General features: G+C 43.0%; 1 protein-coding gene across 8 annotated transcripts in view; it reads right to left on the reverse strand.

Moving 5' to 3' along the window:
* ALDH8A1 (aldehyde dehydrogenase 8 family member A1) overlaps positions 1–14,585 on the reverse strand; it is a 46,731-nt gene that overhangs the window by 2,502 nt on the left and 29,644 nt on the right. For 5 of the 8 annotated variants that reach the window (XM_030809715.1, XM_030809713.1, XM_030809711.1 and 2 more), the window contains 2 exons: positions 12,811–13,067; positions 9,102–9,263 (listed from right to left, as the gene is read on the reverse strand). In XM_030809715.1, the coding sequence (XP_030665575.1) occupies positions 9,102–9,263; positions 12,811–13,067 (419 nt within the window). The remainder of the gene's footprint in view (positions 1–9,101; positions 9,264–12,810; positions 13,068–14,585) is intronic. The other 3 variants (XM_030809714.1, XM_003255752.3, XM_030809712.1) reach the window with 2 other exon arrangements.

A 14,585-nucleotide genomic window follows, 5' to 3' on the forward strand; every position in this document is an offset into this window, starting at 1 on the left:
GTTTGTAGAATTAATAAGCCATGAAGTTAAAGACTTTTTTTACAGACAGTGTCTCACTCTGTCACCCAGGCTGCAATGCAGTGGCACGACCATGGCTTGCTGCAGCCTTGAAGACTCCTGGACTGAAGAGATCCTCCCACCTCAGCCTCTTGAGTAGCTGAGACTATAGACACAAGTCATCATGTCTAATTCATTTTGTTTAATTTCCTATAGAGATGGGGTCTTGCTATGTTGCCCAGGCTGGTCTTCAACTCCTGGTCTCAAGGGATCTGCCCAAAGTGCTGGGAATACAGGAATGAGCCACCACACCCAGCTCAAGACTTTTTTAAAAAATAGAACATTTGGTACAGATTTATATTCCCTTCCATTAACTTCCACTCCCAACATCCATAGTGATCTCAAAGCTTTCCCAGAACATATGCTACTCTAGTTTGTGGGTAGAAACTAAAATAAGTTTGTACCTCTCTTGATCCCTACTCTCTTTCTTTTTTTGAAAATAACTCATCCACACTAATTAAAAGTTTCCGAAGGTGAGTGTCCTGTGTGAATAGGGGAATGGAGGTGCAGATGTCCAGAGGCCCTGCTGGGATGCAGTGGCTGAACTTCATCAATGATTCAGCACGGCACGAGGAGTACCTGGCTTTAGACCATTATGTCGAATGAGATCACACATGGTTTATCTCTCAGAAGCTCTTGGAATCATAAAAGAGAAAGAGAAGTGTCAGTCTTCAAACTGTGAACTTACCAAAACATTTAATATATAAGGTGACTCACACTAATTGAATTCATTTCCTAGAAAAAGTATGACTAGATAATATCTACCCCAGCAGCTCGGGAACAGAGATTTTCAATAAATTCTGGGGGGAGGGTGGGGGGTGGAGAAAAAAACCATGACTACTAATATGCTATAAATGTAAGAAATTATTATAAAATTTTTTCTTCAGGAGAGAGAATAGTTAGTATTCAGTAGCTTTAGACATAAAATCAGGGCACAGGGGTTAGAAGAGTAACCGGAGAGCCAAGTTGTATTCAAATCCCAGTTCACCCATTTACTAGCTGAGGGCTTTTAGATGTCCTGTGCCTCAGTTTCCTTATCTGAAACATAGAATTAACATGGTCACTAATTCACAGGGCTCTTGAGAGGATTAAATAAAATAATATATACAAAAGATTTAGCATGACGCGTGGCACATAGTAAGCCTTCTTGACTGTCAGCCTCTGTGGTTATTGATGATGTTGGTGATGATGATGAAATGACTGACCTGACACTTATTAGCTCAGAGACCTCAGAGATGCCCCTCATTCTGTAGGTTAGGCTTTTTATCTGACAAAAGCGGACAGGAAACTGCAACAGTGGGCCTTGCTTAGGTCTGAAGCCTGGCCCTAGCAAGGGATGCACCCGTCAGCTTCTTCTGTGCTTCCTCCAGCCTCATTGTAAACCCTCCAGAATTCCCTCTATATAGTTGCCTGCATCTTTGGGTAGGCAGGTACACAGCCAGATCCTCCAGAGTGTCAAGTAGGGAAGGATTCAGGAGGTAGAAAGAAAACACGCAATCCTGCGAAAAGGCAAATAGAGACTTATCTTCAATCCACAAGGATAGAATCCCCTGCAGGTTACTGAGCATTCCCATGGAGTCACTGGGACCCTGGGAAATCATGCCTCCATCTAGGAGCATGCTGTATCTCCATAAGTCCTTGAGCCCTTGGCCATTACAAAACAACTTTTACATATTCTAATTGGAGTCTTTCACCAACGGCATCACCACCTATTGTGGCAATCACGCAGATGTAGGACGGACACGAAAACTCCAGACTCCACATGGCCAATTTGATTTGGAGAAGACAAAAACACACTGCAGGGGCAGAGAGTGCTGGAATGCAGATGGCAGCCCGGTCTTCCTGGGCACTCAGCCCCAAAGCTTTCTGGGGTAACATGAGGAAAGATGACCATCAGCAGAGGGCATCCACTGCCTCCTCCAGCCCAGATGGTTTGGCACACAGAACTGAAGAGTCACAATCTGAAGAGGCCGTACTTAACGTTTCTCTGGGTGTTTCTATTAGCTCTCTCCCAAAAGGCAGAGACAGCAGGGCTTTCTCGCTAGAACTGAGCTGAAAGCCTCATCAGGAGTCCAGCTGGTGGGAAGCTCACTCAATATAAAGCCATATCTCATTTCATCTGTGCACACACTCAGAGTGGAGCAGTGAGGATGGCAGATGCTCAGTGATCCTCTAAGCCACAGGAAGATGCGGTCAGCAGCCTGCTTCCCAGCAGAAGGTAGATCCTCTTGAGGCTTTATACAGAGGAGGTATTGCGGGCAGAGCTGAGAGGAGTTCTACTCTATGTGGGAGGGATCAGACAGGACAACAAAACAAGGCAAGCCACATAGATACCAGCGTTTTAGATGTGCTGTGGTTATGGAAATACCATCCTTATTGTTTTTCCCTTGAAAAACTTGGCTGCCGATAAGTACCATTTTCAAGTTTTCAACAGTGAATAACTTTTTTTTTTTCTTTTTTTGAGAGACAGAGTCTCACTCTGTCACCCAGGCTGGAGTGCAATGGTGCGATCTCGGCTCACTGCAACCTCTGCCTCCCGGGTGCAAGCGATTCTCCTGCCTCAGTCTCCTGAGTAGCTGGGGCTACAGGTGCAAGCCACCACACCTGGCTAATTTTTGTATTTTTAGTAGAGATGGGGTTTCACCATGTTGGCCAGGCTGGTCTCAAACTCCTGACCTCAAGTGATCCACCTGCCTCAGCCTCCCAAAGTGCTGGGATTACAGGCATGAGCCACTGCACCCAATATAACAGTGAATAACTTTTTAACCATGTCCAAAATCTTTCCCCTTTGAAGCGGTGGAATTTTGGAGCTTTCTGAGGTGAGTGCAAACTATTTAGCTATACTTAGTTTAAATAAGAATAGTTGCTGAAAAATTATTTTCTATAAGGATCAAACAGAAAATCAAAAGTAGTTGATTGAAAAGTCTTCAGTTGAGTTAATAGTAACGTGCTGGTTTGTTAGCATGAACAGATGTACCTTAGGACTGTAAGATGCCAACAACAGGAAAAACTGGGTGAGTGGATATAAAAACTCTCTGCCTTATCTTTGAAACATTCTATAAATCTTAAATTATTACAAAGTAGAAGGATTATCTTATTTTTTGAGACAGCATCTCACTGTCGCCCAGGCTGGAATCCAGTGGCATGATCTCAGCTCACTGCAACCTTGACCTCCCGGGGTTCAGGTGATCCTCCTGCCTCAGCCTCCTGAGTAGCTGAGACTACAGGCACGCACTACCACGCCTGGCTAAATTTTTTTGTATAATTTGTAGAGACAGGGTTTTGCCATGTTGCCCAGGCTGCTCTGGAACACCTGGGCTCAAGTGATCTTCCTGCCTTGTCCCCCCAAAGTGCTAGGATTACAGGCATGAGCCACCATGCCCAGCAAAGGTTTATTAAAAAAAAAAAAAAGAAAAGAAAAATTGACTGAGAGAGAAAGCATTCAATGGTAAAAATATCTAGGGGCTTTCAAAAGTTTTTTTTAAAAGATAAATTTGAGTTTATGGCCTTATATTTTAATGTGGTCAGAAAAATTTGATAACTGCTAAGATTCATCATTTCCAAAGTGATCCATGGCACCTAAGTATACTAAATTGAAATGATATTAAGATAATACAACTAACATGTGAAACAGATGCTTGATTTTCAGGCGTAATTTGGTTTAGTAGAAGATGGCATTTCTGGACTTAGATACGTCCAGGAGAAGCTGGCACCATGTCTAGGGCTTTGGCAATATTTCAAGTTTTAAAAATATTGAATATAATAAGTGGTTTAGATCTATTAGAAATCTTGGGTTTTGTCCACAGCTTCTGCAGCTGTGATACTAGAAATAATGAGGAATGAGGAATAGTGGCCTTCTCATTTCTCCTTCCTTTAGGGGAAGATGGGGTTGGTAAAAACATGGTGTATAAGATGGGGTGATGTAAGCACTACGTTAAGGCAAATTTATTATTAGGGAGGTGCAAGGGATGAAAATTAGCTGTAAAAATATTAGGAGCTCTGACACGAGAATCTTCTTCCTGGGAGTCATTGTGGTCAAGCCTGGCAAAGTACTGTAGGTCCCCTGATTCCCTGCATGCACAGCTTGGACCTGGCCAGGACAAGGGGAGCCCGAGGGAAACCAAGCTCTCCCTGCATGTCTTAGTCTGGATTCAGATAAGAACTTGCTTGACATAATCCAAATAGGGAGCTGGGCTGAGGCAGAAGGAGGGCCAGCCAGAGAGGGACACATCTTCAGAAACTCAAAGTAGGGTGTCCCTCCCACCTGTATGCCGGTGCTACTGGGACATGCACTTGCAAACTGAGTCCTCTGCTACCATCTGCCATGGACAGAGTCCTCATACATACTTGCCTGATAACAAAAACTATCACAAGAGACTCTACCAAAACCACAGCCTTGCACAAAGGTCACCGCAACCTTGCCCAAAAACTACTTCTACAAGGACAGTAACTGTCCACTCAACCTTGGACTGGTGCCCCCATTTAATAATAAATCACCCTTATTATTGATCCTTGTAGCCAACAATAATTGTTTCAAAACAACATTCTGTCACCTTCCTCATTTTACCTTTAAAAACCCTCGTCTTCCTTTACCTCCCTGGCTATGCCCAGAATCCATCACAACACGCATATCCCAGTTCATAATCTTCTCACATTCATTCCCAAATAAAATTCATTCTTTATTTTCTTTAGAGAGTCCTTCTCTATGTTGTTATTTTAGGTTGAAAGGTTCTAACCACAAACCTACTAAAGAAAAGGTAATCTAGGTCTTCTCTGTGGAGTCACTCACAGACACAATGTTCAGGGTATATATTTTACTCTAAGGAAATATATGGATATTTTATGCTGAAATATTCTGACACCTAAACTCACTAAATTCTGTGTTTATTTTATGGGTTATGAAAACTACTAGGAATCACCAAAACACAAAACTGAAGTTTGAGAATTTGGGAGGCATTCCAAATGTGAATGGTGTCTTTAACTAAATATTATCATAGAAATATCTTGGTACCTTTTTAATAAGTTGATTCTTGAGAAACACAAGAATAGTGGAGAAATATGAACCTGCAGAAATTTTTTCACTTGTATATTTGTAGTAATGCTGTAGAAATCTGAAATTAGTTTTGATAATAATCTAGATGTAATTTTTTAGATTCCTAAATTGGCATTTAAAAAGTCAGATTTGTATACTATTGAGGTATTAAAGATCCATATTTAACCAAATGTTTTCAGAAAACTAGATACCAAAACTACTTGTGACCTAAGCTGGAATCACCAATACTTGTACCAATGATGAAGAGTTAAAGAGGAATTTCAAGCCAAACCTCAAAGGCATGTATGTGTCTATATGGCCCCTTTATCATTGTTATGATTTGATGATCGGTGATACTAGAGGCTCCAGGCTAGGATGGTTTCAAGTGTTTTCTTGGAGAAAGGCTGGATTTTAGTTTCTGTGTTTATTTTGTTTTCCTTTCAGAGTCTTGATGCTGAGTCTTGCTGGCCAGAGACAGCCAGGACCTGTGCATTTTGGACCCATTCCAGGTAGTTTAAGCTAAGGATCAAAAACAATTCAAGGAAAATGGATACCTTAAATTTGGGGGATATATTGTAACTGGAACACATCATGTGGTGTTAATTCAGTCATTCACCCAACAAATACTATGCACCTACTATGTTCCAGGAGCTTTCTAGAGTCTAAAGATACAGCAATGAATAAAACTGACCAAGAAGCTGACATTCTAGTCCAGAGAAGATAGTCAGTAAAGGGATAAGATATATATATTGCATGTCAGATGACAGTAAGAACCATGGAGAAAAATAAAGCTCCAAAGAAGTCAAAGTTTTAAAAGGTACCACTGTATATAGGATAGGCAGGAAAGCCCTCATTCAGGTGACATCTACTCTCAGAAGGGGAAGGAGAGAGCCATGCGTACATCTGAAGGAAGAGCATTCCAGGCAGCGTGAGCAACAAGAGCAAGGGCCAAGAAGGAGGAGGGTGCCTGGTATTTTCCAGGAAGAACAGGAGGCCAGTGTGCAGGAGTGGAATGAGGAAAGGGAAGGTCACAGAGGTAATGGGACAGATCATAGCCAGTTTCTTAGGTTATTCTAAAGACTTAGGCATTGGCTGTGAGTAACATGGGTTATGACTATACATAGCATGACACATCATCACCAGTGATGAAATAACTATGATATTGAGCAAGGTTTAAAAGGTAATGTAGCTACATTAGAAATATCAGCATAGATTCAAGACCCTTCTTTTTTTTTTTTTTTTTTTTTGAGACAGGGTCTCATTCTGTGACCCAGACTGGAGGGCAGTGGTGGAATCTGCAACCTCCACCTCCCAGGCTCAAGCAATTCTCCTGCTTCTGCCTCCCAAGTAGCTGGGATTACAGGCATGTGCCACTACCGCCGGCTAATTTTTGTATTTTTAGTAGAGACAGGGTTTCACCATGTTGGCCAGGCTGGTCTTAAACTCCTGACCTCAAATGATCTGCCCGCCTCAGCCTTCCAAACTGCTAGGATTACAGGCATAAGTCACTGCACCTGGCCAGGACCCTTCTTAAAAAAGGCAGTGTGGCCAGGCATGGTGGCTCACACCTATCATCCCAACACTTTGGGAGGCCAAGGTGGGCGGATCACCTGAGGTCAAGATATCAAGATCACCCTGGCCAACATGGTGAAACCCTGTCTCTACTAAAAACACAAAAATTAACTGAGTGTGGTGGCACACACCTGTAGTCCCAGCTACTTGGGAGGCTGAGGCAGGAGAACTGCTTGAACCCAGGAGGTGGAGGTTGCAGTGAGCCAAGACCACGCCATTGCACTCCAGCCTGGGTGACAGAGTAAGACTCTATCTCAAAAAAAAAAAAACCACAAGGTTTTAAGCCACCTCTTCTTGGATGTCATTGGGCCACTTGTCACGTAATAGGAAATCCCCTAATGGGCACCCTTAAGCTCAAATGCTTGTCTTGATTACAATTCTCCACTGAAAAGAACCAAGGCTCAGTAGAGAGAGGTCTTGTTGTCCATGTGCAGCAGAGCAATTGAGACCACCTGAGGCCGCCTGTTGTCAGAGGACAGAGATGCCTACAGGTGGGCCTCCAGTGGGCTCAGAAGGACAGGAGAGCAGGTTAAAGAGAGGGCCCCTGGAGTAGTTTTAAAGGTGAGGGCATGTTGCCCATCTAGTATTGCATTTCATAAACACATAGAATCTGCAATCTATGCTAATTACTAGAACTCATTAGCGTCTTGTATAAGTCATCACAATATTAAATATTTAATTCTCCAGCAGTGGCCCATTTCAGTTTAGTACATGTTAAAAAAAAGAAGAAGAAGAAGCCTCCTGTGGCCAAACAAGAACATACTGGGCATCAAAAATATCGTATGAAAGTCCACAGGAATTACAACACATTGAAGACAAATATTTAGAGTATCACAGAGAAAAGCCATAGCTACCAATGTGAGTCAAAGTGTGGCATCAATTTCTCTCTCTCCCTTTCTCTCTCTTACACACACACACACACAAGAGATCATTCAACTGATACAGAAAAGTCAATACTTTTATTTGTTTCACTAATATATATTCTCTCACTGGGTAACTAAAATAGTTATTATGGCAGCGACTAAAATAGAAAAGAAATGGTGTGCTGTTGAGTTGATACAGAAAGAACTTTGAAATTCTGAGTGAGTGAATTGCACAGGGAACCTCACACTGAAGTATTGCCTGAGCCTGCTGAAAGGTACTCTAGGAGGTTAACTTTTGTTCCACTCCTTCCTGTTTCCCAGGAAGCAGTCCGGGGCATACTAACATTGTTTTTCACCAGTCATTTGCAAGTGTGGGCAGGCAGGCAAGGAGCCCTAGTGTCCAAAAGAGCCAGAAGGAGAGAGAACAAGGGAGTCTCTTGCACCTGGAAAGTCTTCATTCCATGAAGGACCGTCCACAACTGTTGGTCTCCCCGGACATTCTGGGGACCACTGCCTATGTACCAGCAATCTTGTAGGTAAATTTAGCTGAAGAAAAACATGCCATGCTGATCATCCTCAATTTAAATAAATGACCACAAGCCTCAAGTGAGCCCTTTGAGCTGCTCTGCTAATAACTTGGTCATTTCCCAGTCCTTTCTCTCTCTTGACCTACCGCGAGATTATTTCATACCCTCTCCTCCCTCCTGAAACCTTCAACACCTTTTCCCCTCCTCACCCTGATGCCTATTTCACTGAGAAAACAGAAGAAATAAGGACAGGCCTTCAAGCTACTTCATCTTTCCATCTGCAGGCAACTGTGTTGCAGTGTCCTGAAAGTCAAAGTTAAATATAGACAAAGTGGGAGTGCACTGTGCAGTGTCAGGGATTTCTACAAACTTACGTAAATGCTCTGTCTCTCATTGGCTGGCTGATGGGGACAAGTTTCCCTCAGTGGCACTGAGCTGAAAGCAGAGTCCTTCTGACTCCAAAATGTACGACTTATTTTGGGAGTCACATCTGGTAATAAATTAAAATAACCCTAAATTGCAGTCAAGGGCCAGATCTGCTCTTTTTAAAAAATGACCCTAAAGATCTGAGTTTCATCAATCACTCAGAGACTATCAGTGGTTTCTTCCAGATGGGCTACCCCTGGTCCCCCACTGACTAAGGACGACACAATTTAGACTGTTTGTGTTGGCACTTCTGGCTATAAACCAGAGGCAAGCCTTTTCCAAAGAGAATGTTTGCCTATGGAAATCACTGGCACTCTTCCATATCACCCTTATTAGCTGATCTTTATGTTTTGAAATTTGGCTTCCCCTCTCTACTGGTGGTATCTCTATGCTGACGTCTCAAGTTCATTAATTTCATGTGGTGCACTTTCACTGGGACTGCATTTGCATGTTCATATCCACAATGGTTAGACTCTGTGTCCACAATTTCTCCCAGGTTATAATTTTTCAAAAATGGGGTAGTAAACTAACAATATTTCAGAGTCTGATGTGTGCTATGCTCGTACTGAGCGTCTCTTCAAATAAGAACTTATTCTGTAACTTACATGGCAGAAATTTACTTACTTTCTCCAAATGTTCTTTACTTATCAGAGCACCCATGCTCACCAATGGATCAGAGGGAATGCCGACTTTCCACTTTCTGGTAGCTTCTACAAATCTCTTTAAAAATTCACTATAGATGCTCTTCTGGACAAAGATCCTGCTGGTACAGAGACAGATTTCACCCTGCCAAGAATGAGAACAGGGATAAGGCTGCGGACACTCTCCTTCATGGATAGAGCACCCTGCACTTTTGAGTACCTGCCATGTATCAGGCACTGGTCTAGGCAATAGTGTACAATGGTAAATAAGACAAAGTCCCCACCATGTGGAACACATAGTCTTGTAGGAAAGACAAACAAAAACACAAGTAAATAAACTCGATAAATAATATAACTTCAGGTTGTGATCAAAGCCATAAAAGAAAATTAAGCAGAGGATGGGAATGGAAACTGATTGCATGGGCAGAGGCAGCTTTTTTACGAAAGGGAGTCTTGGAGGGCACTTGCAAAGAGGGGATATTTGCATGGAATCTTGACTGATGTGAAGGCATGATACGGGAAAAGATCTGGAGGTGGTGAATTCTTCAAAGTACAAAGGACCTGCAGCAGGAATGAACTGGTGTGTATGAGGAAAAGCAAGAAGGTGGGTGGGGCTGAGGCCGGAAGAGGAGGCAAGGACAGGAGGCGCGTGGTAGGAGAGGAGGTCAGGAGGCTAGCAAGGCTCTATCGTGCAGTCTCATAGGTTCATAAAGAGATTATGTTTTATTCTCAGTATCATGAAAAAATAAGGGAAGGTTTTAAGCATCAGAATGATATGATCAGATTTACATTTTAAAATGATCATTCTGGCAGCCATGGGGAAATAGGATGGAAGGAAATAAGTGTGGGAACACAGCAGAGGAGTTAAGAGAATATTCCAGAAGTCCAGATGCATGTAGGTAGCTGGGACCAGGGAGGCATCCATGGAGATGCAGAGGAGTGAAAAGGACCCACTGAGTTCAACAGATTCTTCCAGGGGTACGGGACCTCCAAAGTGTGATGAAGTTGGCATGGATGCACTGGAGAAGTGATGAGATTCAGGATATACCTTAAAGACAGAACCAACAGGACCTGTCGATGGAAAGAGAGGGCAAGAACAAGAGTAGGCCGCAGAGTGGATGGTGGTGCTGTTCCCTGGAAGGGCAGACACGAGGTGGAAAGAGGATTGGTATTGTAAGGAAGGGAGAGGGAGGGAAACGAGAGCTCTGATTTGGACATGCTGGGTGTCAGATGCCTCACAGACATCAAATAGAGATGCTGAGTGTGCAGGGGAGGGGTTATAACAGATTTCTCAGTGAAAAATAACCCTATCATTTGAACATAGCATGTAACAGTTTAGACTTATACTTAGCATGTAACCACGTTCTAGACTTTCAAAGCATTATTTATGTATGACAAGTACATAAATGCATAAATATTTTCACCATGTTTGTGTTTGACTTCATAACAATCCTAGGAAATAGAAGGTTCCTGATTGTCTTGGTATTTGTACAAAGGTTCATTGTCCAGATTAAGCTGTTAATGTTTTGAAATAATACATTTTTTTTGCAACCAGGATCGCCGTTAGGATCATCTCCATATCTAGCTTGGGAAATGTCTAAACACTTGATAGTTTCATTTGCACAAGTGCCCTGTGACATCAGGGAAGGAGAGCATGACGAAGAGGCTAGAGGGGTTTACCCAGTTCCCTGTTGCTCAGTGCCTAGAAAGTGTAGGTAAGCATACCAAGATGCCCACAAGAAAGACTTTGGAGAGAGTAAGAAAAGGACAGTATCATTCGTTGAGTGCCTATCGTCAAGCCAGACACTGCGCAGGGTGCTTTCCTCATTATAAATAATTCTGTAGCCTGTTAACTTTTCCAGTTTACAGTTAGGAGAAAAAGTTTTGAATTAGTACATGTCCAAGGTCACACAGAGATGCCTCAAAGAAGCCAATTACATTCAATTAAGGAAGAAATATGCACGACACGGAATTCATCGCTCAGCTAAATCAAGCTGCTTTATTTATTTTGCCTAAAATCCATTTGTAACCTTGGATTAGCCAATTAGTTAGGTGTATGTCTCTTTCCCTATTTCCTTTTTAAAACAACCCCAAAAGGAAGGTTCTCTGGGCAAACTCAAATCCTAGCACAATTCTGGTAGGAGAGAAGATTACACTTCTTATCTCCATGTTCAGAATTTGTTTTGTTTGTTTGTTTTTGAAATGGATTCTTGCTCTTATCTCCCAGGCTGGAGTGCATTGGTGCTAACTTGGCACACTGCAACCTCCACCTCCCGGATTTAAGAGATTCTCCTGCCTCAGCCTCCCGAGTAGCTGAGATTACAGGCGCCCACCACTATGCCCAGCTAATTTTTGTATTTTTAGTAGAGATGGAGTTTTGCCATGTTGGTCAGGCTGGTCTCGAGCTCCTGACCTCAGGTGATCCACCCACCTCGGCCTCCCAAAGTGCTGGGATGACAGGTGTGAGCCACCGTGCCTGGCCCCTCAGAATTTGTTTAATACAGAGTTTACCTTTCTCTCATCTTAGTTTCTCAGTCCACAAAATTTGTCCCTCTGTTGTTGTCTCTAAGCCATGAAAACACTTGATTTAAACGTTCACCTGAAACTTGCTTAATGATTAAATTTGTTGTATTGTAAAAGTATATTGTCTATCGATCCAGAAATTATATTTCTAGCCACTTCAAGACTTACAGTGAGAGAAATAATTACACTTATGATTATCATGAAGATAATAATTGAAAGTAACATTTTTCACTCTATACTCATGAAAACCCTGTTAGAAGACATCATTATTGTTCACATGATTTTATTAGTGAAGCAATACAGGTTCAAAAGTTTGTGCAATATTCAACGTTACCTGAGTTAGCTCAATACAGACATCTCTCATTTCACTGCTGTTTCCTTCTATGAAGTTCTAAGTCTTTGGCCTATGTCTTTATTCTCTGTTAAAATAAAAATATCCTTTGAAGAAAATCATCCAGTGTTTATGTACATCTGCTATATCCTGGGCAGTATTCTAAGCATTGACATTGAAAATAGCACACAAAAGCAGGCAGCGTTTCCATCTTCTTGCAGCCTACTCTTTAGTTGATCTGGTCTAGTGTTCTTAACTCTTTGGAATGCCATAGCCTTAAAGAATCTGACAAAAACTACAGAGCCCAGAGAAATATCTGTTATGTAATTTCAGGAGCTACAATGATGCCCTGAAGCTGATCCATGAATCCATGCCGAGAAATCTTCTCTAGTCAGTTTCAGGTATTTGGAACTCAGTGTATGAATGCATTTGGAATACTTTTGAAATGAGAGTAAGGTTTACTGGGAATAGGACATTTGAACCACAAGCAAAGACAGGGTTTAAGAAAAGAATAAAAGACAAGACAGGGCAACTGTGTGAATAAAGAAATGGAGATGCTTGGAGCAGCAAAATCAATCATTCCACCCATGGCTGGTACCTGATAAAAGCTGTGCAACTCAAGAAGAGGAGTTTGCTGAACAGAAGCTGTGACTCTGCAAGGCCACTAATTAATGGTAAAATTGAGCAGAGAGTTAAGGGAATCACACAATGTACTGATCCTGCTTTCTCAGAAATGGCACTGGATTGACCTGCTTGCTCCCAGGCATTGCACTGTGATGAAACAGATCCAGCTTGACAGGGCCACGGAGGGGAGGGAGAAGAACCCCTGGGGACATACCTGGTTAGCAAAGCTGGACCTGACAGTTGCCGGAATGCACTCATCCAGGTTGGCATCCTCAAAGATGATGGCAGGATTCTTGCCCCCCAGCTCCAGGGAGAGCTTCTTGCAGTGGGGAGCACTCAGCTGGGTGATCCGCTCGGCGGTGGGCTGGCTCCCGGTGAAGGAGATCAGGGGCACCTCTGGATGGGACACCAGGGCCTCACCCACCCTGGGCCCGGTTCCAAACACAATATTGACCACACCTGGTGGAACACCTGTATAGGAAACAGTATCAGTTACAGTAATTCTCAGTATGTTGAAGAGTTCAAGTTACATGGAAATTCTCCTTTAAAGTCCAATCGCTTGAATGGGAGTGGGTGGGGATGGAGGAAGCACTTGGGTTTTACAACACTTGGAACTTCTATGGCTGCCTCTGGTTTAATAGCAAAGCAAAAACCACAGAGCCACCTCCGCCCACAGTACACACCAGGTGGGATTCCACTGGATGCTTTGCCCTAAAGAGATGCAGGGTGGAACATATTTTAGGTGATTCATTCCATAATACTGGCTAGGCCTTAGGGGTTGAGGATGCAGAGATAGTCTCAGGCAGGTCAAGCCCACTAGGGGAGCAGCACCCTGCTCCATCCTGGTGTCCAGGAGTCACAATGCAGTGTGAAAACGTTAAGTAGAGAGATGTATACATGCTGCAGAGGTGCAAAGAAGAGATTTACTATCTTGGCCCAGGGAAGCAGGGCAAGGCTCCCAGGGAGGGTGGGTTTCAGGTTGGAAGTCATGTCCACCATGCCTATAAACAGCATCATAACACTGTAGGGCCAACTTACAAGTACTACAACAACCAAAAATGGGTGCCCCAATCTTTTGTATCACAAGACTCTGCTACCCTGTATCTTCGTGCATTTATGCATGTGTTTTCTTGTTTTATTTATTTATTTATTTATTTATTTTTGAGATGCAGTCTGGCTCTATTGCCAAGGCTGGAGTGCAGTGGCACCATCTCAGCTCACTGCAACCTCTGCCTCCCGGGTTCAAGAGACTCTCCTGCCTCAGCCTCCCAAGTAGCTGGGGTTACAGGCGTGCACCACCACGCCTGGCTAAATTTTGTATTTTTAGTAGAGAGGGGATTTCATCATGTTGGCCAGGCTGGTCTTGAACTCCTGACCTCAAATGATCTGCCCACCTCGGCCTGCCGAAGTGCTAGGATTACAGGCATGAGCCACCACGACCGGCCTATCCATGATGTTTTCTGGACTTACTTGTTCATTGCCTGCACACAACTAGAAGGCACGCTAGCTAAGGCAGAAACAATATCTGTTCTTTGCTCTCCAATGTTTACTCTGTGCCACAGCCTAGTTTGGCACTGAGAAATAAAAATAAAATCCTAAGCTCCCCCAGTTGACTGAATGGAGCCTCTCTTGGCCAAAAGGATCCCAGAGAAACCTTAAGAACTGAGTTCCCAGCCATTATGGGATGAGAGGTCAAACACGCCATAGTATGACTCTTCCTTATTAATCTTTAACCAGAATTCTTTCCTGAGTGTAAGCAGAAACCAGCTCTAAAAAACAAGAAATGGATAACCTATTCCTCTGTCGCCTTCAGCTAACCATCTGAAACTGCAACCAAATTTTCCTCCCTCTTTGCAGTTTGGATGTGACAGCTCACCAGTCTTACAACACATCCCTTCCTAAAAACTGACCACCATCTCTGGACTGGTTTTGGCTGACTTGCCGAGGATACGTAGTGAGGGTTTTCATGTCCTCTGCTTCACCTTTTGA

Source organism: Nomascus leucogenys, chromosome 3 (assembly GCF_006542625.1).
Source record: "Nomascus leucogenys isolate Asia chromosome 3, Asia_NLE_v1, whole genome shotgun sequence".
NCBI lineage: Eukaryota > Metazoa > Chordata > Mammalia > Primates > Hylobatidae > Nomascus > Nomascus leucogenys.